We start from the raw sequence: 26,751 nt of genomic DNA, 5'->3' as shown, positions 1-26,751 counted from the left end.
TAGCATCCATGCCACGCCGCATTGAGGCAGTAATTGCTGCAAAAGGGGCCCAAACCAAGTACTGAATACATATGCATGCTTATACTTTTCAGAGGTCCGATATTGTTCTATTCTACAATCCTTGTCTTCTTGGTTCCATGTAATATTCTAATTTTCTGGGATTGTGGATTTGGGGTTTTCATGAGCTGTACGCCATGATCATCACAATTATAACAAATTAAGGCTTGACTTATCTCGCTTTGCATGTAATGCGTCTGTCTCATATATCAGTTTCACCTTTTAATTTGCATTACTGAAATTAATTGACTTTTGCATGATATTCTAATTTTCCAAGTTTCACCTGTAGTCTGCTCCAACTTTAGGCTTGGGGTGGGTTAACCTTTGCTAGGGTTCCTCGGAAATGCGAAGAGTCACAACCCCTAAAAAGGGCCAAAAGAAAGGGAGGAGAGCTGCTGTTGTGGTAGTGAGCATAAGTTGCCCCCTTTGCTAAGCAGAGACTGCCTCGGTTTGTATTTGGATGGGAGACTACTTGTGAGCGCTGTAAGATGTTCCCCCTTGGGGAACGTAGCCACAGCTCAGGGAAAGAACATCTGCTTTCCATGCAGAAGGTCCCAGCTTCACTCCCTGGTAGCATCTCCTGGTAGGGCTGAGCCTGAAACCTTAAAAAAGCCACTGCCAGTCAGTGTAAACAATGCTGAGCTAGATGGACCAAGGGTCTGACTCAGTATAAGGCAGCTTCCTAGGTCCCTAGGCTGTGAAGAGGGGGACACATCCCCCTAGCCCCCAGACCATGACCTGTATATTACAGGGATTTCCATCCGTTCCTGAAAAACCTGCGGTTGGCGAACTTGCGGTAGACGAGCAATAGGAAATAGGAAACGGGGTTAGGGGTTTTGTGGTCGTGGAATGGCCAAAAAACAAGGATCACCCCCTAACCCCCAGAAATGACCCCCGAAACACCAAAAAATCACCCCTGACCCCCAGAAATTACCCCCCCCCAAATACCTGATTTTTTTTTTTAATTGCCAAACTACAGATACTCAGGGGACAATTTCCCAGTCACGGATATTCAATCCGTGATTGGGGAACCCGTGGTTGGAGAGGGAGGACTGTACAACAACTTCCCCAGAACATAAGAAGCTTCCCTATACCGAGTCAGACCATGGATCCATCTAGCTTGGTCTTGTCCACACCAGGGCTGCAGAGTTTGGACTACAAATCCCATCATACCTGATTGCTGGCCTCCATGACCATCTGAGCGAAAAGGCACCTTTTCCAAGCGGTGGCTCTTCTACTTAACACATACCCCAATCGATGGCAGTTGGACTGCTTCGCGTATTATGGCGTCATGGCGACTTTCCCCGTTCCTTACCTTGTGCTAGGTGTGTGCGACTTGATGGCAACCAGGCCTCTCTTGCTCTTCCATTGTGTGTAGGTTCCCGCGGAGAGGAGATCTCGGAGGAGGACCCCCAGATTGACATCGCGACCGTTCAGGACATGCTGAGCAGCCACCACTACAAGACGTTCAAAGTCAACATGATCCACAAGTTCCGGTTCACCACAGACGTTCAGTTAGGTAAATCGACCCACCCACGTGACACCAACAGAAGTGTAACACCCTTCCACCAATGCTACAGCTTGTGTGGAATGTTTTGCAACGTGCCTTTTGTCCTGTTCTCTCTACATTTATTGGCGGAGAGGGCTCTTCCTTCCCATTTGTACTTCGATGCAGGGGGTCGATTCGCCGAGAGGCCAAACCGAATCTTAGCCAGTTCTGAGTTTCGTGGCGAAATTTCACAAGGGGGAAGTGCTCTGAAATGTGGCACACACACACACACACCCCGCAAGTGGCTTGTGTTTTTTGGAAGCGGTAGATCAGATTATCGCTTTAAAGCGAACCGTTGGCATAATTCAGACAGGTTGCAGAACCTGTCCGATGCACAATTTGGGCAGAGTGCGGAATAATTTTCCTGATGCAGAATTTGGATAGGGTGCGGAATTTTCATTTCATTTCATTTCTGAAGCAGAGGACGCTCGGCTCTGGCGAAAGCTTTTTGAACTTGGCCATTCTTTCTTCAGTCTTCAGGTCTTGGCTGAGCCAGCATGGTGCAGTGGTTAGAGTGCTGGTCAAGGTCCAGGAAGACCCGAGTTCAAATCCCCATTCAGCCATGATTCTTGCTGGGTGACTCTGGGCCAATCACTTCTCTCTCAGCCTAACCTACTTCACAGGGTTGTTGTGAGGAGAAACGTAAGAATGTAGTACACCACTCTGAGCTCCTTGGAGGAAGAGCAGGATATAAAATGTAAATAATAATAAGCAAGATACTTATTTCCTGGAAAGTTTCGTCCTCTTGGAGGTTCCTTTTCTCTGTTTTTTCCTGTTCTTTTCTTTCTTTCTTTCTTTTTTATTCTACTGTCTTGTTAAGGAAGGATTTATATGCTGGTGCTGATGGAGGGCAGCGTTCGGCATGTTTTCTGCTCTTGAGCAAACTATCTCGGGGTGATGGTTTCCTTCCAGGGAAGTTTGACTCCCTTGTATCTGGAAGCTGTCAGAAATAAGAGCTTGAAAAGGTCGTGACAGATCACTAAAGATAAATGGTTAACGGAGAGAGCCTGTTACTGGGAAACAAATGACTTTTGCGTGTTTCAGAGTAAAGGGACGGACCTTGTGCGATGGCCCCTCCGCCAACGGGGCGTTTACCTCCCCCGGTCTGTAAAACCCGCGTACGCCAACGTGGAACATGAGGATGGTGTCCATAGCACAAAGGCTGAGCATCTTGGGGAATTCTCTGCCACAAGATGTGGTGACAGCCAACCACCTGGATGGCTTGAAGAGGGGTTTGGATGACTTCATGGAGGAGAGGTCTATCAAGGGCTACTAGTTGGAGGGCTATGGGCCACCTCCAGCCACAAAGGCAGGATGCCTCTGAGTCCCAGTTGCAGGGGAGCAACAGCAGGAGGGAGGGCATGCTCTCAACTCCTGCCTGTGGGCTTCCAGCGGCATCTGGTGGACCCACTGTGCGAAACAGGATGCTGGACTAGATGGGCCTCCTTGGGCCTGATCCATCAGGGCTGCCCGTAAGTTCTTACGTCCATTTAGCCTATGATCGTTTACACTGACTGGCAGTGGCTTCTCCCAGGTTCCAGGCAGGGGTTTCTCTCAGCCTTGCCTGAAGATGCTGCCAGGGATTGAACCTGGGACCTTCTGCATGCCATGCGGATGTTCTTCCCCGGAGCTGTGGCCCCACACAGCCACACTACACACATTCTTAGGAGCAAACCCCTCCCTTGCATTCGTTGGGAAAAGGATATTTGGAATTTCAAAACCGGGGTGTAAATGAGTGGATCAAATGCGACGCAGGCAAGCTTCGGAGTAGACAGGGCTGGCCTTTTCCCCAGGCAAAGGCAATCAGGATCCGGGCGTTAACCATGCCACGGGATCTGGCTGTAATCTGCGTGCCAACAGCCCAGCAAGATACCGACGGTGGCAGGGGCTGAGAGGGACGGGGCCGGCGAGGAGGCCCGCGTTGACAAAGGATCCGGCCCGCCGCCGAGACGCCTGTGAGTGAGCAGGTGGGAAGGGATGCAGCGATAGCGCGAGGATAGATGGGGACTCAGCCGCAGTACTTTGCAGATAAAAATAATAGGAAGTTTAAAGTGTATTTTACATGATAAAAGAAAAGATGGAACGGGATGGCGGGGGTGGGGGGAGGAGCGAGGGGCGAAACCGCTCCATCCGAGACGCCGCTGCCTCCAATCCCCCCGGAAAGTAGCCTCCGCCGGGAAAGATTGATGCCACGAGAAATGACCTTGGCTTGAAGCAGGAGCCAGTGATGTATGTATGAGCATCTCCTGGCTAAATGGACCCAGATTTGTAGTGCTAATATACATGGAAACCCAGAACCAGATTCAGGAGGGCAATAAATCAACAACCACTTTGGGTGTCATTTCTGGTTTATATTCCACTATTGTTCTATCACTTTAATTCATGTCACTATCATCTGTTCATCTGGAACAGTTTTATATAATTTTCCAGTGGAGTTACCTGACAAATCCGATCAAATTAACACGGGCGCATTAGCGGGATTGACTCCGGGCAGGACGCGCGGAGTTGCGGCAAGTGGATTATGTTGGTGGTTCCTTTTTTCCGAAAAGGGGGAGGGAGGGGAAAGGAGAGGTCCACCGGGAGGGGGGCCATTTGTGTGTGTTTTTATTTATCGAGGAAGAGGGGGAGGCAACATTACCGGAGTTTATTTCCATTAGAGAAGATCGGCACCGTTTTCTTTTTGCTCTGCTCGTCCTGGGCCGTCGGCAAGCCAAAAAGGGCGCGGGGAGGCGGGCGGAAATCCGGAGAAGTTTTTCACGTCAAAGTGACAGCTGTTGATAATATTTTCACAGGGGCGAGATGTAGATTTTGGACAGCTAATGATGGGGCTGCCTGGAGTGAAATGTCCTAATAAAGATCCCCCCGATGGAGGATCGAGCGTTCCTGATATTATTTCCACACTCCGGGCGTCCTTTTGGGGCTCCTGACACCGCGTGTAATTGAAATATGGTATCTCGGGTGGGGGGGGGCACTGACAAATTGCCCCCGCTTGATTAATTGAAAGGCACGCCTTGCTGCCGGAGTAGCTCCAGGCTCTGCCACAGTGGTCAGGTTTCAAATGAGGGTTGCGTTGCGCTGGGTCCCCGCAGGAGGACCGTTTAACACCGCACACGTGTAGGTCGCCCCCACGCCCTTTGCGTTCGGCTGTGGGGAGGAGAGCTGGTCTTGCGGCAGCGAGCATGGATTGTGCCCTTTGCTAAGCAGGGTCCGCCCTGGTTCGCATTTGGGTGGCAGACCACAGGTGTGGGCACGGTCCATTATTCCCCTTAGCGATGGGGCCACTCTGGGAAGAGTAGAAGCTTCCAAGTTCCCTCCCTGGCAGCATCTCCAAGATAGGGCTGAGAGCAATTCCTGCCTGCAGCCTTGGAGAAGCCGCTGCCAGCCTGTGAAGACAATACTGAGCTAGATAGACCAAGGGTCTGACTCAGTATATGGCAGCTACATATAGTATTTATATGCCACTTTTCAACAAAAGTTTCCAAAGCAGTTTACACAGAGAAATAATCAATAGATAACTAAGATGGCTCCCTGTCCCCAAAGGGCTCTAACGCTGCATAAGGCAGCTCTCTAGGTCCCTGTGGGTATTCCATGCTCTGGCCCTACCACTGCAAGCATATAGATTGGGAGTGTACCGGTGAACGGTCTCCTGGGACGGTCTTCAGGAACACACCGGCTCCACGTGGGTGCTCCCCAGAGTCGATGACACCGTTCTTTCTAATGCCGCAGAGATTGAATGATTCAGGACGTCCCCTGAATCTTGGGAGGAAATCGTCACCGGGGGGAACTGATTGGATATTGATTTTGACGCAGACCCATCCATTGTCCCCAGGAGAGTCCATACATTTTGAAGCCACGATCAAGGCCAGATTGGAGAGCTGGCCTTGGGGAAGCAAGCGTGACTTGTCCCCTTTGCTAAGCAGGGTCCACTCTGCTTTGCAAATGAATGGGAGGCTAGAAGTGTGAGCACTGCAAGATATTCCCCTGAGGGGATGGAGCCGCTCTGGGAAGAGCAGAAGGGTCCAGGTTCCCTCCTTGGCAGCATCTCCAAGATAAGGCTGAGAGAGATTCTGCAACCTGCAACCTTGGCGAAGCTGCAGCCAGTCTGTGAAGAGAATACTGAGCTTGATAGACCAAGGGTCTGACTTGGTAGAAGGTGGCAACCTCCTGTGTTCCTAATTATTTTTTTTTTATTTTGTCTTGCTTTCTGTAAACCGTTTGTTTTTCCTTTCTGATAAGTTGGTGGACTTTTGCAGGGTAGGAGGGTGGATCTGGGTGGATTTTTTTTTTTTAATTTGCTAAAGAGGCTCAGAGTCTCTGCCTGCATGTAGAACTACGGATCGAGGCCCTGCTTCCCTGTGAAATGGCAGCCACGAGGTCTTTTGACCCAAAGGGGTTAAAATTTGGCAAATATGGTAATTGGAAGAAATCAGCTGCATTTTTAAAAAGCTAGCTTCTACATATACGTGTGTGTGTGTGTGTGTGTGTGTGTGTGTATCAGCCTTTTAGATGCGTTCTCCTCATTTCTCAAAGGAATCTGCAGGAAAGCTGTGAAAGGCTGTATATCTGCTTTCCCCCACCCACTTTTTCTTTTTTCTTTTTTCTTTTTAACTTTAAACAAAGCAATGGTCTCCCCCATGTCTTGTTTTTAAATACTCCTTTATTCCTTTTGCCTATTTCAGGCTGACCTTGACCTATAACTCATGACCTAAAAATGTAATTACTTTTAAGGCTTCTCCGCATAGCTGCCACCATGAAAAAGGAGAGAGAGAGAGAGAGAGAGGTTTGGTCAGCCATGTCAGGGGAGAAACCTTGTAACTGGGAGTTAAGCAATGAGCTGCTGTCCGTTTTTCTGCTCTGCACGGCAAGGTTGTTGCTTTGGTGGAGAAGGGGAAAGGCGAGAGGAGGGCGGAAAGCCATAACAGAATCTGTTATAAATTACTGTGTGTGTCCCAGGATGGATTAACTTCTTAGTTTGCTCCTTTGGCATCTCGGATGAGTGGAGCGGCTGTTAGGCTTGAGTGTGGGTTGTTGTTGTTTTGCTAATGAAGTTCAAAGGGATTATTTATTTTTATTTTTTATTTATTTACATTTTACATCCCGCTCTTCCTCCAAGGAGCCCAGAGCGGTGTACTGCATCCTTGAGTTTCTCTTTCACAACAACCCTGTGAAGTAGGTTAGGCTGAGAGAGAAGCGACTGGCCCAGAGTCACCCAGCTAGGATCATGGCTGAATGGGGATTTGAACCCGGGTCTCCCCGGTCCTAGTCCAGCACTCTAACCACTACACCACGCTGGATCTCTGATCACAACACAGCCACGGTTTTCCGCGGCTTGTGAAATACATTTTCACATGTATTTCTGTGCACTGTCCTCCCGCCTTGCTTCCGACCTGGGACCCAAGGTGCAGCGTTCGTGAGGTTTGAATTGTCCTTTTGCTAAGCAGGGTCCACCCTGGTTTGCATTTGAATGGGAGACTAGAACTGTGAGCATTGTAAGATCTTCCCCTCAGGGGATGGGGCCTCTCTGGGAAGAGCATCTAGGTTCCAAGTTCCCTCCCTGGCAGCATCTCCAAGAGAGGGCTGAGAGAGGCTCCTGCCTTAGCGAAGCCGCTGCCAGCCTGGGTAGACACTACAGAGCTAGATGGACCAAGGGTCTGACTCAGTAAATGGCAGCTTCCTGTGTTCCAGATGGCCACCCATACAGGCCCTGACCCACGCAAGACCTGCTTAGCTTCGGGGAGGTTCCTGTGGTGGGTGCCCTCAGAACCTGCCCAGAGTTCTGGTATATTTGCGGGGGACGTGCTTCTAGTCCTTAGTGTTTGTCTGCCACTCACAAAGGGCATGGCGTCATCCGGGATGCTGGAGAATGAGGGACGCTGCATTCCTCAGAGCTTTTACCGTGGGCTCTCTTTTTCCCTTTCCTTGCCTCTCCAGGCATTTCGGGAGACAAGCTGGAGGTGGATCCCGTGACCAATCAGAAAGCCAGCACCAAGTTCTGGATCAAGCAGAAGCCCATCTCCGTCGATTCGGAGCTCCTCTGCACCTGCGACCTTGTGGAGGAGAAGAGCCCAAGTGAGTCCATCGCTTCCCCTTCCTGCGCTCAGCCAAAATAAGCCACCTGTCCCTTTTCCAAGTTTCCCCTCTGCCTGTAGTCACCCCACCTTCTCCCCACATGCACTGGGGGTCAAATCGTGGGAGAATCGTGGGGGTCAAATCATGGGAACCCTCAAAGCCCCTGGATCCTGTCCCTCGAAAGCTGGTCCTGATAACTTGTTATAATGCACGTGTATTCTTGGGATTAATTGGCAGACATTATTGGGGGGTGGGGGGCTGTTTCTGTCCCACCCACCTCCAAAAAAAAGCAAACCATAAGTGCTCTGTATCCAACTAGAGGAGAGCTGGTCTTGTGGTACCGAGCGTGAATGGTCCCCTTTGCTAAGCAGGGTCTGCCCTGGTTTGCATTTGGATGGGAGATTACAGGTGTGGGCACTGGAAGGTATTCCCAAGGAGATTGAGCTGCTCTGGGAAGAGCATCTGTATGCTTCCGTGCAGAAGGTTCCAAGTTTCCTCCTTGGTGTCTCCAGATAGGGCTGAGACAGACTCCTGCCTGTAGCCTTGGAGAAGCTGCTGCCAGTCTGGGTAGACAATACTGAGCTAGGTGGACCAAGGGTCTGACTCAGTCGAAGGCAGCTTCCTCTGAAGATTGGGCCATCGCTCGCTGGTAGAGCATCTGCTTGCATGCGGACGGTTCAGTCTTAGGTAGGGCTTTGAGAGACTCCTCCCTGCAACCTTAGAGAGCTGCTGCCAGTCAGTGTGGGCAGCGCAGCGCTAGATGGGGCAGTGGTCCAGCTCAGTATGGCAGTGTCCTATGCTCTCATGTTGTTCCTGGGCCATGAGCATCCTTTTCAGACACCTTGCAGAATTCAGGTTCAGAATCCGTGTTTGCTTTCTTGGGAAATTCAGCTCTCTCCATTTGTGCTGCTGTTTAATGAATCCGTTTGCTGCTTGGGGATTTGAACTCGGGTCTCTCCGGTCCTAGTCCAGCACTCTAACCACTACACCACCTTGGCTCTCTTCTTTACCACAGAAAAACGACGCCATGTTCTCGGCTAGCTGGTCTGCGTTAGCCGTGTTTCCCATCACGTACTGCGGTAGGGTTCGCCGCAAAAGGCACCATCACCACGGCGCCCCCACGTCCCTCTCTTTGATAAGCCGCGTTTGAACTTTCAAGAGGGGACTCTGAGCTTATTTCGGCGCCCTGAAAGAACGACGCTCTCTCCACAGGCCCGGTTTTTGCCGGTGATCTTATCGGCAAAGTGATATATGTTCGTAGCAGAGTTTACATCAAAAATTATTCTTGGGGCTTCCTTGAATGAATTATGGCAAAGGGAGCGAGGCTGAGGAGAGATAAGGGGTTTTTGAGTTCTGCAATATATTTTGTTTCCATGTTTTTATCTCGTGTAACACAACCGTCCTCCATCTAGTCTTTCAGAGGGGCGCCGGGACGTGTCACAAAGGGATGGCTTTGTGGAGTGCCGAGACGTCTTTGCTCCTTCCTCGGAAGGGGCTCGTTCTCCTAAGGTGTGGCACGGGGGTTGGATCATTCCCCACCTTCAGAACCTCCCCTGATTGTGGGTGTCTGTGAACCTATGAAGCTGACACAACCCAAGTTCACGGGACCTTTGGAATAGTTCCAGATTCCTAATGTATAGCTAAGCAGGGTCCACCCTGGTTGCATATGAATGGGAGACTAGAAGTGTGAGCAGCACTGGAAGAGATTAGCGATGGAGCCGCTCTGGGAAGAGCAGACGGTTCCCAGTTCCCTCCCTGGCAGCATCTCCAAGATAGGGCTGAGAGAGACACCTGCCTGCAACCTTGCAGAAGCTGCTGCCAGTCTGTGAAGACAATACTGAGCTGGATAGACCAATGGTCTGACTTAGTATATAGCAGCTTCTTCTGTTATGATTTTTCAAAGGCTGTCTCCCGATGATTGTGCTTTCAGCACCTAATTGGCTGTTGGGGGGGCGGGGACTGTTTGCGCCCCCTTTCACTAGCCCGGCTTTTGCCCTGCGTCTTTATTTGCCAAATAAATCCAGCGCCTCAAACTCAGACACAGGGAGAAGCCCTAATAGAGCCTCCCTCATAAAACCCCAGGCCCATTAGAACCTCGCAAACAGCACATCTTTAAAGCGCTTGTTTAAGCCAACTGCCCTCTGATTATCACAAAAGATTTGGGAGGTTCTGAATCTTGGACGTGGCGCATCCTGTTGTTAAGGAGGAAGATTTACGCCTCCGTAAAGGAGCTGCCATGTTTACGAGCCCAAAAAGGGCCCTGCTTCTCAATTAAGCGCACGTGATATAGAGTCTTAAGGAAGCCACGTAATGAACGTAATGCGATTACATCCTCTGGCAATAGTGTAATTTAAAGGAAATCTGATTCTCCTAATGTCCCTTTACGTTGCTTTAAAGAGGAGGAGGAGGGAAAGCAGGTCAGATGTTGCTTCTGCAGACACAACCCTGTTTTTAGGGGGGAAAAGTACCCCTTGGATGGAACGTAAACACTGCTTGAAAGTTGGAGCAACCAGATGGTATAACGGCCAGACTCACTGTGTTTGCACAAGAAAGTTGCACCAGTGAATGAAGATTGAATAGCAGCCCTAAATTTCAGGGATCGTCAGGATTGCTCTCTGGAGCTCAGGCACAAAAGCCCCCTGCAAAATATCAGGTCCCCTTAGCTAAGCAGGGTTGCATATGAATGAGAGACTAGAAGTGTGAGCACTGGAAGAGATTCCCCTCAGGGGATGGAGCCACTCTAGGAAGAGCAGAAGGTTCCCAGTTCCCTCCCTGGCAGCATCTCCAAGACAGGGCTGAGAGAGATTCCTGCCTGCAGCCTTGGAGAAGCCGCTGCCAGTCTGTGTAGACAATCCTGAGCTAGATGGACCAAGGGTCTGACTCGGTATATGGCAGCTTCCTGCGAACAGGTGGCCCCCACATCTCCATGGCTTTCTCCCTGCAAAACTCCATCGAGTCTAGAATCCTGGTTCCCACAGGGAGCAGTTGGAGGCCTCCAAGGAGCCCTCGAGCGGGCGGGACAGCAATAGCCGTTTTCTGTAGTCCCCCAGCAATCAATCGGCCTTCAGAGGTATCCCGCCACGGATGCGTGGGCCTTCCACATGGCTCTCATGAATCCAGCGCTTTCCCCCTGGAGGATGGCGCGCCCTCCAAATCTGAAGAGGTCTGCTTCTGTGGGCACCCCAAGAAGAGCCCTGCAGGATCAAAGGAAAGTTCCATCAAGTCTAACAGTGTTTCCTGTAGTGGCCAATCAGAAGCCTCCAGGGAGCCCGCAAGCAGGGCGGGACAAGAACCGCCCACTCCTGCTGTGGCTCCCCAGATCCTCGTATTCAGTGGCATCCTGGATCTGAACCTGGAGGCTCCGTATAGCCGTCACGTGAGAAAGCCATCGGCAGAGCGGTCCTCTCCTGTGAATCTGGCAAATGCCCTCTTGAAACATGTTGCTTGTTTGTTTTTACCCTTCTCTCCCGCCCTTCCTCCAAGGAGCCCAGAGCGGTGTACATGGTGATGTGTGCCCTCGCGACAACCCTGTGAGGTCGGCGAGGCTGAGAGATACATGACTGGCCCAGAGTCACCCAGTGAGTTTCATGGCTGGATGGGGATTTGAACTCGGGGCTCCCCGGTCCTAACCCAACACTCTACCCGATACCCTCTGCTGGCTGATGAAAAAGTGCTTTCGTTTCACTGGTCCCCCATCTCACGTCCATCGCTTTCACGAGGTGACCCCCACAACTTATTAAGAGCGAGGGAGGAAAATCCCTCTTTTTCAGCTTCTTCCACACTGTGCTTTGATGGCGTAAGCGCCCGCCATACCGTAGGAGTTCCGGTAGCTCAGAAGATGCTTGTTACCACAAGACCAGCTCTCCCCCTCCTTCCCCATACCCTCTCCCCTTGATGGTGTTCAGCCTGCCTTCCCCTCCTCATCTGTGGCTTTGAAGCTGCCTAGAAGTATCCGGCACCCCTGGTATTGTCCGCAACCAACAACCGCTGTCCTTGATGATCTGGTTGCCCAGGGTGTCCCTTCTGGCTGAGAGCAAACCCTGTCCGTCTGTCCACCCTCAACCCTTTCCATCCCGGCTGAATGTGGCTCGCGTCGGACATTTGCCGTATCGGGGAAACCTCCCGTATCGGTTTCCGAGCAGTTCTTCCGAAAACGGCTGGCCTCTGTCGGAGCTTGGGTCCTCCGGCGGGTCAGACAAAGACCTCCTCTCCTCTTTGGGGCCCGCGCGTCCGTGGGTGGCTCCCCGAGCCGTCATGTAATTGCGGTGGGAAGCGTTCCTTTCAGTTCCCGTTCCATTGTTGTGCCAGGCCTTAAGAGAATGTTAACCTGGTAATAGGCACGGGGGCTCCCCATTATATGGCTTGCTATTGAGCGGTTCTGCATGGCTAGTTAAGGGAGATGGCAAGAAGATTAATGAATCCCGCCTAATGCAGGAGCCGGTAGGTACCTCGGCTCGACTTCCAGCGAGGGCGTATTAGAGCTGAACTGGAGTGCGGCTTCTCCCCCTCCCGCCCGGTCCCCTCGTTCTTTTATCCCGCAACCTTTGAACCCGCCCGGCTGTCGGGAGCTGCCAAGAGCGCTGACGTTTTGATTGATGTCGCTACACGAGTCGGTCTTCTTTCCTGTCGCCGTCTGCATCGGCACGAAAATAGCTTTTCCAGCCGGATCTGGGCTGGCTCGTAAGTGATAGCCAAATTAACGGCCCCAAAGGCCGCCGTCGTTTGCGCGGGGGGGGGGGGTGGCGGCCGCGTTCAGCCAGGGTTCGTTTTCAGAACCAAAGGTGTCTGATCTTTGCATCCCACGCCAGGTTCTTCTGGTTGCCCGCTGGGCGTACGTTGAATCGGCGGGTTGGCGACGCGATTGCACCGGGCGCAGCTTTAGTAGTCCACGGAATCGTTCGCTTAAGAACATCGTCCCGCCGTGCGTCCGTCATGGAACCCCAGGCGCAACGTCCGTGGAGATTTCCAGATGGTTTCCATCCAGGAAAGGACGAGATTGTATCAGGTGCCTGTGGGCTTCCCAGAGGCCTGTCTGGTAGGGACTAGAGAGGCCTTTGCTCCAGCAAAGGTCCCGGATTCAGTCCCTGGCAGCATCTCCAGGTAGGGCTGGGAGAGACTCCTGCCTGACACCTTGAGCTGCTGCCAGTCAGAGTTGACAATCCTGAGCTTGATGGCCCAAGGGCCTGACTCGGTCTAGGCAGCTTCAAAAGAGTCCGTTTGCCTCTGCAACCAATAAGTTTTGTAGCCCTTTTAAAAGGGGTGTCATCTGTCCTGTCAAAGGTAGCCGCTTTCTTTCTTCTTTTTTCTTTCTCTCTCTCTCCCCCAACCACTACTCCCCGGTTTAATTACACGATCCAATTAAAACCCCTTTGCTGCGCTCAGATTTGCTTCTCCTTGGGCTTGAGTGGAGATGACATTTACAAGGCTTGGCTCTCAAGAAGACAATGGCGTGATTGATGAGGTGCAGACGCAAGGCAGGAGCTGGTTGCAACCGCGGAAGAGCTGCTTAGCGCCGCTTTGATTTATTTATCATCTCTTCCAAAACAAGGGGGACGGGGGGGCATGCCTGGGAAGGGACAGGCGCCAATGGCGTTTGGGCACCTGGGCGCTCCGCCTCCAATTTCGAGATCTCCATTCCAAAAACTCTTCTGTATACATGTCACATTTCAGAACTCTAGAGGTGAGGCCATTGCTTCTTGATCCTTGATCAACTGGCTCTCCAGCTGTTTTTTGGACTACAACTCCCATCATCCGCCGCTCACCGTAGCTGGGAGTTGTCATCCGACGTCTGCAGGAGGGCCGAAGCGGTGTAGCTCAGGTCTAGGGCCATGATGAGTCTCAGTGTGGGCAGTTCTGGGTTCAAATCCTGGACAGTCTTCCATTTTCAAGTTCGCCACTGCAAAACGTTGAGAGAGATCTGTTGGCTATAGGCGACGTTTCGGAACTCGGGGCCATGGCAAAGCCATGGCTTTTGGGTCCGCAACCTTTGGCACCCCAGCTGGTGCTGAACTACAACTTCCATCATCCCCCGCTACAATGTATTGTGGCTGAGAGAGGATGGGAGCTTTAGTTCAACAGCAGTTGGTGAGCCAAGGTTGCCTATTCCTGCTAGAGCTCAATGGAGCCTCCATGTCCAGGAGCAGTCTATAACTTATTGTGGCCGGGGATGATGGGAGTTGTCATTCAATAGCTGCTGGCATGCCAGCAGTTGCCCACCACAAGCTGGCTCTCAGTTTGGGCGTCGGCAGTTCTGGGTTCAAATCCCAGACAAGCTTGTGCCCCTCGGAAGAAGGTCTAGGCCTTCTTGGTGGTGGCCCCTACCCGCTTCCCCTCCCTCCGCCCGAAGATCCAACTGCTTCCATCTTTGCTCCTATTTCACCAGCTTGTTAAAACCCTTAGTGGTTTCGGCCGGCTGTCCCGCTCCGCCCTTATCTTTGCGGGCACTGTGTTGAGTCTGCTTGGAATTTGGCGTTATGGATTTTGTGCCGGTGCGGGTTGTTTTTATTTGATATTGTATCTTTATCTCCTTTGTTTTCCTTGCAAACCGTCTTCCATTTTTGTCAGAAAGATAGGATATAGGATAACTTGTTTTTTGTTATTGTTAACTGCCGGTGTACAAATTTGACAAATAAATAACATATATATATATAAATATTAAAAGTAAATGCATTGCATGCAGAATTCCAACACTCCCCTTAACGAATGCCTTCTGCAGTTAATGTCCCTCTCAGTATCAAGGGCTCTTCTAATGCAAGGGGCTCTCCCCCCCACACCCACCCCAAACAATCAAACACTGGTGGATCTTCTGGAAGCTCCAACCTCCGGGATGCCGCCGATGGCGCACAAACCCCGCCGCTCTCGGGGAAATGCAAATGCAAAGGACCTCTTTGCCGTAATCCCATTTTCAGCGTTTTGAATAAATCAGCCAGGTTCAGACACGCTGCTTTTATGTGGAGGGCGATGGATATATGGGTGGTTTTTACGTTTATGGTTAACACTTTCTGGTCTTGGTGAAGTGCAAGCCATTGATCAATGTCCTTTTTAAAAGTTTGTGCCGGTGAGATGTTCTGAGCATCACACGTGACGCCACAGTTGTGATTCTTTTTTGTGGTGGGGCTCCTTTGCTGGGTCAGTCTTGGGCCTATCATTTGCCTTCTGAAAACAGCCAGGAAGATGTGTTGAGAGAAGCTTGCCTGGTCCTCAGAGGTACACTGCCCTGGTATATGGAAGATCTATTTTACTCCTGGATTTTCCTCCAAAAAAGCCTTGTACCACTTAGTCATGCTTTGGAAGATAAGGACATAGGAAACTACCTTATACCAAGTCAGACCATTGGTCCATCTAGCTCAGTACTGCCCACACTGACAGGTCTCTTTCATTCCTGCCTCGAGATCCCAGGGATTGAATGTGGGACCTTTTATTTGCAAAGTAGGTGTTCTTCTATTGAGCCTGGCAAACACATGAAGCTGCCTGTTGAGTCAGAGCTTTGGTCCATAAAGCTCAGGATCGTCCACACTGACTGGCAGCAGCCCTCTGAGGTTCTGGGCAAGAACCGTTCCCATTCCTACTAGGGAGTGAACCTGTGCCTTCCACACACAAAGCAGATGTGCTCTATTTATTTATAGTTCCATTTTTATGCCATAAAGCGTACCCCCAAGGCGGTTTTGTTAAAAGCCAGCATGGTGTAGCGGTTAGAGTGCTGGACTAGGACCGGGGAGACCCGAGTTCAAATCCCCATTCAGCCATGAAACTAGCTGGGTGACTCTGGGCCAGTCACTTCTCTCTCAGCCTAGCCTACTTCACAGGGTGGTTGTAAGGAGAAACTTAAGTATGTACTCCACCGCTCTGGGCTCCTTGGAGGAAGAGCGGGATACAAAATGTAATAAATAAATAAGTAAATAAATCTCCCACTGAACTGCGGCCCCATCCCTTAAGGGGGATATCTTACAGCGTTCACATGTAGTCTCCCATTCAAATGCCAGCCCCAGGTGAACCCTGCTTAGAAAGACCAGCTCTTCAGATCCCAGCACCTGTAAGAAAGTTGGCGTTCTGCGTGTTCTCTGCAAAGGACATTTCCGGCGCGTCGGCCATGCCAAACTCCTAGCACAAGGGAAGCCGCGGCTCTGAACCCAATAATTCCTTTGCTTCCATGATTTAAAGTTTGCTTTTTGAGCGCGGGCCAGTTTTTCCGCAGAGAATTCATAATTCCTGATCAGTGTGCGATAATCGGGTTTAATTAACATGCTGCCGTGAAATACCGACGCCTCTGCTTGGCGGGCCGTATATCAGCTTATTTTTGGAGGCCTCGAGAATCCGCGACTGTAAATAAGACTCCAAATCCCGGCCCCTCCGGGAAAAGGGGATAAATCTCTATTAAAACGCAGCCGTTATTTCTGTCGATGAGTTAAGCCGGACCTTTGGACCAGACGCATTAAAACGAAAAGGGAGCTGAGAGCCCAATAAGTTAAGTCTTAATTGCCAGTGCATGGATTTCCATGTGAATGGAAGGCATTTAGTGTCCATATAGGTTTGGCGTGGGGGGCGTTTATGGCAACCCCATATGGTGGACCGAGTGCGTTCTCTTAATTGTACCACTCATGCCTCCACAAGGGCATGTTGTGAGGTGGTGTTAGTAACTGAAATAATTGAGTGCTCATCCTCTATTTTTTTTTTCTGCCTGCATTTTCCTTCTTGTGTCCTGCTCTAGATTGGAAGCCCTTCGGGGCAGGGACCTATCCTTCCATTCTCAGTACAGCTGTTGATAGCCACAATAACATTTATTTTTCTGTCGGATATTACAGGACTCCGTTATTTAACCTTTAAGCTAGGGATGGGCAGATTCATTCTTGCAGGTTGACTTTTTATTTTATTTCTGTATATATGTATAAAAATCAGAACCCCGAGGTCCACAAGCTGGAGCCGGGTTCATAATGGCCATGGGGATGACCCCAGTTTCATCCTGCACCCTGTGAGCCTTACGCTGGGGAAACCTCCATTCCCATCTACAAATCAGGGGCAGATTTGGCTGTCAGAGGTCCTGGGTTCAAATCCCAGGGATGCTTGTGGCCGTAGGAAACGGGGCCCTTTTTTTTTTTTTAGGTTATAAGAAAACCCCACTGATTGATCATCACCCATTGATGGTCCCATTTTACAGATGGGGTGAAAGGAGACTGAGGCCACGAGAGGCCATTAGCACAGGGCAGAGGCCATTTTTGTTGAACGTGAAATTTTACTTACCGCCGTGGGAGTCGGAATCCCTTGCCGATTTGCTACAGATTGCCAGAGATCTTGTTCTGCCTGTCCGGCTTATTTTCAGGTGGCGTTTGGGGTATCTCCCCTCCTCTAAAAGGGCCTTTTCTCGAAGAGAGAAGGCTGGTTCACACACACACACACACACACACACACACACACACACACACACACACACCACTCTTCTTCAGAAAGCAATTCTGTACCGGGGATATTTTGTGCAAGCACTTTTTCGACAGAGGTACTTGAGCAGAGAGAAGGAGGGAGTCCGGGTTCTCCCTGGCACCCAACGAGCCGTATGATGGATATTTCCTTTCTCCCCCCACCAACCACCACCGCCTTCCTCCGGCAGAGAAGCAGTTGCAGGGAAGTGAACTTTTCTTGAAAGAAATGCAGCCTCTCCTGCAAACCACCGCCACTCGCCTTAAATAGAAATGACACGAGAAGGCTGTCAGGCTCCTTCCCGCCGTCTGTTCTGCCGACGGTATGCGGAGATTGCCATCTGTGCCCCCCCTTCCCCCTTCTGTCATGCCCACGAGGTTCTGCTGGAAGTTGGAGAGCGATAAATCGGCGATAAATTCCCAAACTGGTGTGCAGCAAGAGAACCACACGGGGATGCGGCGAGGGAGGGTGTCAATTAGCGGGCAAGGGGCTCCCGTGAGTCGAGAGGCGTTGTCCACCTGCACGAGTCTCCGGCCTGACTTCCTTCCCATCGGCCTTCTCTGGGGAGAGGCAGTCTCACCCCGCAGGTAGCTCCGTAGCGATCGCCTCCGGAATGGAATTGGAAGCACAGCGGAATAGCCCGCCTGCAAAAAGGAGGTTGCCTGTCGCTTCTCTGCTTGAGTTTCTCAGGGCTTGCCTCTTTCACTTGGGACGCAGCTCCAAGGTTTGTGATTTGCCGGGAGGCACAGCTAGCGGGTCCACCAGAGGGCCGCGGAATTCTGCCCCGTTTATTGAGTTAGGGTTACGGTGACATTTCTGTACCGCCTTTCGTTCCCGCCTTCCCAAGGCGGTTCCCGCAAAAGTTAAAACCGGACTATAGAAATGGCGCGCTGAAAATGTTAAGCTAGGATATAAAAACATAGATCTGATTTTAAAAGATTTTTAAAAATGAATGCAATTGAATGTCAAAGTTATTGTAAAATCTAAGAAGATTTAAAATGCGAAAGACAAAAGAAAAAACCAGACTATAAAAATGACACGCTTAAAATGTGAAGCTAGGATATAAAAATACAGATCCGATTTTAAAAGATTTTTAGAAACTGGCACAATATAACCATGAAACATACAAAGCAGCAACAATAGGAACAATCCTATAAAAGCCTGGGTTAAAAGGCCATGATTTTGGACACTTTCTAAAAACTGTGATGGAGACTGAGGAGCAGATGGCCACCGGGCAATCATGCCAGAGTCCAGGGGCCACAACCGAGAAGGCCCTGCCCTTAATATGTTTATGGGAGGCCCTGCTCTTAAGGCCATGATCCAGCCACAGTGGTAGCCCTCTTAAGTTTCAGTGGTCAAGGACATTCTCACGTCTCTCTCGTTGTAATTAATTGTGTTGATGCCAATTTCTTTCCTTAATGTTTCTCTGTTAACGTGTATACTCTGCTGTGAACATCACATACAGGGGACTGCGGTGTCCGTTTATAACCAATATTGATCGCTTCTTTTAAAGCACTTGCTTTTGACTTGTGTCCTAAAAATGTGGTTGTAGAGGTGAAGTGCACCTCCCACTTTAATTCAGGGGAAGGGTGGGGTGGAATGGCATCTCAGCTATCAGAAGTCTGGAAGCCAGTAACATGGGGACATAGGAAGCTGCCGTATACTGAGTCAGACCACTGGTGTATCTGGCGCTGACTGGTAGCACCTTCTCCAAGGTTTCAGGCAGGAGTCTTTCCTGGCGTGAACCTGGGATCTTCTTCGTGCATAACAGGCTCTCTACCACTGAGCTACGGCTCAATCCCCTAAGGGGAATATCTTACAGCGCTCTTGTGTAGTCTCCCATCCAAATGCAAACCAAGGCAGACCCTGCTTAGCAGAGGGGAGAATTCGCGCTCGCCACTCCAAGTCCAGCTCTCCTCCCTGAGTATTTCCTAAGCATCTCATCTGGACCATTCCTCCATCATTTTGATCCTTGTCTTTTCTCTTTCTCCGTTCCCCCTTTCGCAGGCCATGCAATATTTAAACTCACATATCTAAGCAATCACGATTACAAACATCTCTACTTCGAGTCGGATGCCGCGACCGTCAACGAGATTGTGCTGAAGGTACGTAGAATCCAGAATGGACCGTTTGGGGAGGGGGCAGGTGCGGGGGGGGGTTTACAACTGTTCCTGGGTGTCTGTAGATTGACATAAACATATTATATTATTATTTTTAATCCCCCCCCCCAAAAAAACACACACACACACTTCCTCCAAGGACAGCAGACAGCTCCCTCCTTCCACATTTCATCTTCACAACAATCCTGTGAGGTAGGCTAGGATGAGAGGAAGGGCAAGAGAGGGAGAGAGACCGATTCTCCCAATGCCACCTAGCGAGCTTTATGGCTGGGTGGAGTTTTGAACCCAGGACTCACCACCTCCCGAATGTGGCAAAGGACAGAAGGGTAACTGGCACGGGATGGGCACTCCGAGGTCCCCTGTGCCTGCCACAGCCTGCTGCCTGCCTCAAGCATTAAGCAATCCAGTCACCCCGCAGACAGATCCTTCCCCAAATAAACAGCTCGCACAAGCCAACCAAGCGGCATACTACAGGGAGGAGAGAAATCAAGGCAAATCCAGCATCCTGCTGCCCACGGTAACCAATCAGATGCCTTCAGGAAGCCCACAAGTGGGACATGAAGGTGATAGCCTTCTCTTGGTGTTGCCACCCCAAGAACATCTTCAGAGCTAGACTGCTTCTGAACATGGAGGTTCCTTTTAGTTACTATGGCTGATGAGGACATAAGAGCAGCCCTGCTGGCACTGGTCAAAAGGTCTATCAAGTCCAGATTTTTTTATTTCAATGGAACATAGGAAGCTGCCTTAGAACATTGCTCCATCTTGCTCAGTATTGTCTACTCTGACTGGCAGCCGCTCTCCAACGTTCCAGGTAGGGGACTTTCCCAGCCCTACCTGGAGATGCTGCCAGGGACTGAACTGGGGACCTTCTGCATGCAAAATTGAATGCTCTTCCACTGAGCGACAGCCCCATCTCCTAAGGGGAATGTCTTCCAGATGTAATCTCCCATCCAAATGCAAACCAAGAAAGACCCCGCTTAGCATGAGGGACTTGTCCCCTGAGCTAAGCAGGGTCCACCCTGGTTGCATATGAATGGGAGACTAGAAGTGTGAGCACTGTAAGATATTCCGCTCAGGGGATGGAGCTACTATGGGAAGAGCATCCAGGTTCCAAGTTCCCTCCCTGGCAGCATCTCCACGATAGGGCTGAGAGAGATTCCTGCCTGCAACCTTGGAGAAGCCGCTGCCAGTCTGTGAAGACAGTACTGAGCGAGCTAGACCAAGGGTCTGACTCAGTATGTGGCAGCTTCCTAAGACCATCTCTCTTGAATGGAGTAAACTTTGTTTCCAGCAAGCAACTCCCCCACCTTCCGCTCAGCATCACTGCAGCTCTCAGTTTGGAGATATTTGAATTTTTGTTCTGTTTAAGGAAGATTCCCCCTCCCCCCTTTATTTTATTACTACGGTTTACCTTTTTTTATTTGAGGAAATACAGCCTGCCGCATGCCTGGTTGATTTACTCTCTGAAAAGAAGACGCTTAATGCTCTGGGAAGGTTAAACGGAACCTGGCGCCGTTTATTAGTTTTATGGCAATTTAAAATTTTCGAGTGATGAGCTTGAAGTGCCATTTCGGGTCCTTTACGGGGTCTTCTTTCCCTGTCGGGAGCTTATGGAAGTGCTTCAGAACTGACATATGCTAAGGAATTTCCGCTCTCGCCCACCACCCAAGCAGAAAAGCTAGCCACAAACTTCTTGCGTCGGTGTTCCTTCTCTTCCTCTGTCCTCAGCCAAGTGGGGACATACCAACCCAAAGCAGGGGTTTCCAACCTGTGGTCTGCCAGATGTTGCTGAACTACAACTCCCATCATCCCCAGCAACATCTGGCAGACCACACAGGTTGGAAACCCCTAGCCGAGAGAAATCCCTGGGTGCTTTAGAAGGGACAGCGGAGGCTGACTCAGATTTCCAGGCGGCTCGTGCAAGTAAGCCAAGTCACGTCCCCCCTATTCCCGATACAACTGGCATCTCTCACATTTCGCTGAAGAAGGGGGAAACTTTGGTTCGTAAATCCCCTGATTAATTCCTTTATTTCCGCCTAATCTCGAGGAGGTTGCGTGGATTGGATCAGACTTCTCCAATTAGACCTTTTCCACGATCAAGAAGGAAAGGTCCCGGGACTTTATTGACCGTGAAACCTCCCTATATTTTCCCGTAATCCGCAACGGAAGAGCAACAGCCCACAGTGCATAAAATTGGGCGAGGTTTTTTTTTCTCTTCTCTTCCCCTTTTCTTTTTTTTGAAGCCACAGCGTATTAACCAGCTAATGGCGGAGCAAAGGGGGTTTTTCTCTTTTGATTTTTGCATTAACCTTCCATTAAAATTATCTATGTGATTATCGCCCAAGCGCTGTGAGATAATCAATTTGAAGGAAGAGCTGGCTTGTTAAATATCATTTTAAAATGCCTTCATCAAGGCACATGTGCCAAAATATACCAGGCGCAGAAGGAGGACTGAATGTGTAACCCTCGTAATGAAAGAGAGGGACCTTTTTATGGTAAACAGTTAATAAGCAGGAACATAGGAAGCTGCCTTATACAGTCAGACCATTGGGCCATTTAGCTCAATATTATCTACACTGACTGGCAGCAGCGTCTTTAAGATTTCAAGCAGGAGTCTTTCCCAGTCCTGCATGGAAATGCTGCCAGAAAGTGGACGTGAAACCTTCTACAGGCAAAGCTGGTGCTTCTCCACTAAGCTCCGGCCCCAACCCCTAAAGGGAATATCTTTCAGTGCTCACTTTTAGTCACCCATCCAAATGCAAACCAAGGCGAGCCCTGCTTAGCAAAGGGGAACATCCATGACCAGCTCTCCTCCCCTGGATCAGGCTGGTGAAGCATCATTACAGCCCAGTGGAAGAGCATCTTCTTTGCGTGCATCAGGTCCCGGGTTCAATCCCTGGTAGCATCTCCAGGTAGGGCTGAGAAAGGCCCCTGCCTGAAACCTTGGAGAGCAGCTGCCAGTCAGTGTCCACAATCCTGAGCTCGGTGGACCAAGGGTTTGACTCAGATGGACGAAGGGTTTTGGACTTGGCAGAAGGCAGCTTCATGAGTTTGTTTAAGGTCCCAGGTTCTGTCCCTGGCAGGTCTCCCCGGTCGTAGTCCAGTACTCTTAACAACCACGCAAAACCCGTACAGTCAGAAATGAAGCCTCAGCACACCACTTCTGACCCCAGCCTTAGGACTGGGGTGCACGGCTTGCTCATGAAAACGCCCGCGGCCTCCTGGCACTGAGCCTCCCTTCTCTCTCCTCCTCTTGTAGGTGAACTATATTCTCGAATCCCGCGCCAGCACCGCTCGGGCAGATTACTTGATTCAGAAGCAGCGGAAACTGAGCCGGAGAACCAGCTTCAGCTTCCAGAAGGAGAAGAAGCTAGGCCAGCAGTGAGATCTGAGAGCGGCCTGGAGCCAACCTTGAAGAACCGGCTTCATTGAAAGCAAGAGACGCCCCCCTCACACCTGGAACAGGAGGGGACTCATGAGCTCTGTCTGCCAGTGCCGGCAGCCCCCCCGGGACGGGTCCGTTCTGGCCCGGCGAGCCTTTTTTCGGCTATGGGCTTCACCCTTTCACGGAAACAAAGAGCCATATCAACCCAAGAGGGGACAGTCAGACCTTCGGGGCCAAGAAGCAGCCCTTCTTTGCTTGGCATCTTGGTTTAATTTTTCTTTTCGTTTTTTGTTTTTGTTTGTTTGTTTGTTTCTTTTCTAGAACTTTCTAATGTACGATCGCGAAGAAAGCCACCACGGGTTGGCCTAGCGATCCACGGAGCCCGGCGGTTAAGACCGAACGGTCGGCGTCTCAAACGCACCCACACGCGCCCGCAAACGTATCTCTTGTGACATGATCAAATTTCTTATTTTACAAAAAGACAAAAAACAAAACAAAAAAAAGAACTTGTAGGACAAATGTATCAATTTTTACTACTAATAAACTATTGTACTCTTTCTCAAGGCCTCTTTGGTGGTTTCGTTCCTGCACTGGAGCAGAAGATGGGATCCGTGTTTCGATACGCTCCCGATACGTGTTGGGATACGGTCCCAAAGTCAGCTTTTGATGCTTGCAGCTTTTCCTCTGGAGTGTTTTTCTTAGTTGAAATTCAAATCTAATCAAAGTTTTATTGTGGTCATTGGCCAATAAGAAAAGCACAATAGCTTCCAATCAGGGTTCAGGAAATCTACTAGTCTGTGACTAGTGGAAAATGAAGCCTGATGAGTGAAAAAAGTCCTGATGAGTCATGTACCAACATCGCTCAAGGAATCATCTGACAAGTAAAACGTTTGGTCATATATACAAAAACTCTAAACAATTTAAAAATCACCTGCAAATTAAAACCTTGAAAATTTTAAAGAACTGAAAAAGCTTGGGTGAAGAGGTGGGTTTTCAAATGGGAGAATTAAGCTTCTGCTAAGATTGCGAGAAATAAAAGATGCCCCAACGTCTCAGATGTCCCTGCATGGACAGAACTATTCACTTTAGGGATTTTACTGAAACGCTCTTCTAAAACAGCTGAAGGAAGAACGTCAAACCTTGCCAATGCAAAGGCTCTGCAGTCTTACTGGCAGAAAGAAGGGTAAGGAGCGTAGCCATTTCTGCTCTATTCCCCCACATCCGAACATTGCTAGAATTTGAATTTTGTCTGGCTGTATCCATTAAACATTATTTAAGAAGGGTCTTGGCATGCTCATAAATGAGTCATCGAAATAGAGGGCATCCCATCGGATACAAATTTCGTGTTCCGTTTCCGTGTGGTGCCCCTGAAATTGATGTTTAGTGTCACTCTTTTAAAATAGCATTTTAAAAAACGGGAAGTGACTTCTACAGCCACCATAGTGCTGTCCCGTCTCGAATGAGCAGCGCTATGGAGTCTGTGCACTGGATTCTCTGTGATCCTCCTGTCTTTGAGTCAGTTAACTGATGAGGCCGGACGATGGAGAGCAAGAGAGAACCCACATGCATGCACACAACCATCATAACTCAGACCTGGGTAAGCACGGGATAGCACTATGATGGTTGCACACAGGCATCTTAGGGCACTGGGAGGTCACCCATTATGACCTGGATTCCAGTCGATCCCTGCCAGAATGTTGTTGAAGGAACTCACCTTGGCAGGTGCCTCCTTGTGAGGCCTAGGCAGAATTTGTGGCCTATTATTTTGCCTAGGGTGCGGGAAAACCGGATCTCTCACGTCCAACCTCGGGAAGAAACCAGAGGAAGGAACCTCATTACGGCAATGCTTGGGTGCAGCCCAGCAAAGATTAATGTGGGCAGTTATTCATGGAGACACGTCTGTAATGGAACCATGAATTTCCGGAGGAATCTGCCTCCCGGAGTTGTTGCTACATTTCAGGAGGGAGCTTGGGCTGAAATTAATGCTGCTTAAATCATCAGCTCCAGTGCTGCATGGCCTTCCTTGCAGTCCTCGCTGTGTTTATGACGCACCAGAGGAGAGGGGAGGCTCTCGAGGAGAGAGGGGTGCTTTACAGCCAGGGCTTCAAACTTCCTTCCCTGGGAGGAGGCTTTTCCCACCTCGACTCATTCGCTGCATCTGTCAGGTCTTGCAAAGGATCCTGGGACATATTCTAGAGCAGACTCGCCATTTTGAAAAGATGCTTCTTTGCCCAGTTAGCAGGGCTGAAATTGAACTAGGAAGCTAGCACCACACTGGGAGGAACGTCTCAATCCATGCTGTGCTCCCTTGGGTGCTAGATTTCTAGGTGCTCGGTTTCTGCGATCTTGCTGCTAGATTTCTACTTGCAGGGAGCACTGACCTTTTCCACACATTCCAAAATGGGATTCCTAACACACACATCCCACACCGGCACTGCGGGGGATTTGGGGCGTGTTCTAGAGGGCGCCTTCACTTTGTACAGGCTTTCGATCCAGGGGGTTTAAAGTAATAATTAATAAACGACATTAAGCAAAAACGGCAGAGTCAATTGCGCTGTCTGGGCTCTTTCAGTGCAGCCAGAGTCAGCTGGACTTTGGAGCTAGAATAGCAACATAGGAAGCTGCCTCCTACTGAGTCAGACTAGGGGTCCATTTGGCTCAGTATTGTCAACACTGACTGGCAGCAGCTTCTCGAAGGATTCAGGCAGGAGTCTAAGATACTGCAAAGGACTGAAACTGGGGCCTTCTGCATGCAAAGCAGATGCTCTTCCACTGAGTTACACCCTAGACAGAGATTTCCACACATCCTTTCCCCGGGCCGGCCTGGCCTTGCCTTGAACCGGGCAGAAAGTTGGCTACCTCTGAGCTCAAGTGAGCAAACGGTTAAAGGGACCTCTCCCGCTTTATTCTCCCCGCACACCTCTGCTTTCAATGTAAAAACCTCAACCGGGTGATGTTGGCTATAAAAAGGCCCTAAGCGTGATTTGTGAACTCTCCCTGCCTTGGTAATCTCATCAGAGTAATGGGATTATATTTCAAATCGCCACGGCCTGTTCATTACACATTTAAACTCCTTTTGACAGAGGAAAAGTTAAATAGAATGTGCATGTCAGCCGTGGTTGACTTTGCTGGCCCTCTTTCTTGATTAGGCAAACAGACGCTGAGCTCCGGAATGAAAAAATAATGCCCCCATTTATTCCCCTTTTTCTGACAAGTCACAATAGATTTTTTAACTACAAATGAAGAGAGCCGTCCTCAGGTATGCGGCAAGGAGAGGGTCCTGGAGCATCCCCCGGACGGACTTAATGGCTCCTCCAGAAAAGCTCCTGAGAATCCACCCGATACGAGTGATCACATCCAGGGAAGGTGTGTCTAATTCCCCTTGTGGCCTCTACCAGCTTAATTTCTCCAAGGAGCTGGACGAGGAATGAAGAATTATCCCTTCCCTTGCTTTTGTCGGCCCTCTACTTAGCCGTCGGCGCTCAAGTGCGCTAGTCTCTGCTCTCGTGACCTGTGTTCAAAGAGAACCACTCCAAGGTTGGAGGCTCTGGGTTAGGAGCTGTGCTCAATCACACCAAAAGCTTGTCTGGTCATAGGAACAGAGGAAGCTGCCATATACCGAATCAGACCATTGGTCTAGCTAGCTCAGTATTGTCTTCAGAGACTGGCAGCAGCTTCTCCAAGGTTGCAGGCAGGAGTCTCTCTCAGCCCTATCTTGGAGATGCTGCCAGGGAGGAAACTTGGAACCTTCTGCTCTTCCCAGAGCGGCTCCATCCCCCAAGGGGAATATCTTACAGTCCTCACACTTCTAGTCTCCCATTCATATGCAACCAGGGTGGACCCTGCTTAGCTAAGGGGACAAGTTGTGCTTGCTACCACAAGACCAGCTCTCCTCCCATTATGGCAAACTGGTCTGTCGCGAACCGAACCGGTTCAAGCAGTTCAATCACGAACCGCTTTGAATCACTTTGAGCCGGTAGACCTGTCCGGTCCATCCAATGTGTTTGAACGAACCAGTTCAGGGACCTGAGGTTCAATCCGAATTCAAACCCAATTCGGACCAGTCCGTGCCATCTAGTCTGTGCGCATCCCTAGCCAGGAATTGAGCCTGGGTCCTTCTGCATGCAAAGCAGATGTTCTTCCACTGAACTACAGCGCTG

General features: G+C 50.1%; 1 protein-coding gene across 1 annotated transcript in view; it reads left to right on the top strand.

Moving 5' to 3' along the window:
• The window catches only part of MAPKAP1 (MAPK associated protein 1), a 112,561-nt gene extending 89,413 nt beyond the window's left edge, over positions 1 to 23,148 (top strand). Inside the window, exons 9-12 of the mRNA XM_053282117.1 lie at positions 1,436 to 1,576; positions 7,538 to 7,675; positions 19,094 to 19,191; positions 22,466 to 23,148. Of these exons, the coding sequence (XP_053138092.1) occupies positions 1,436 to 1,576; positions 7,538 to 7,675; positions 19,094 to 19,191; positions 22,466 to 22,591 (503 nt within the window). The 3' untranslated portion in view covers positions 22,592 to 23,148. The remainder of the gene's footprint in view (positions 1 to 1,435; positions 1,577 to 7,537; positions 7,676 to 19,093; positions 19,192 to 22,465) is intronic.
• Positions 23,149 to 26,751: the final 3,603 nt, after the last annotated feature.

The sequence above is a fragment of the Hemicordylus capensis genome, chromosome 17 (assembly GCF_027244095.1).
Source record: "Hemicordylus capensis ecotype Gifberg chromosome 17, rHemCap1.1.pri, whole genome shotgun sequence".
Taxonomy (NCBI): Eukaryota; Metazoa; Chordata; class Lepidosauria; order Squamata; family Cordylidae; genus Hemicordylus; species Hemicordylus capensis.
The sequence above is the reverse complement of the archived record's forward strand: the minus strand, read 5'-3'. Positions and strand labels throughout refer to the sequence as shown.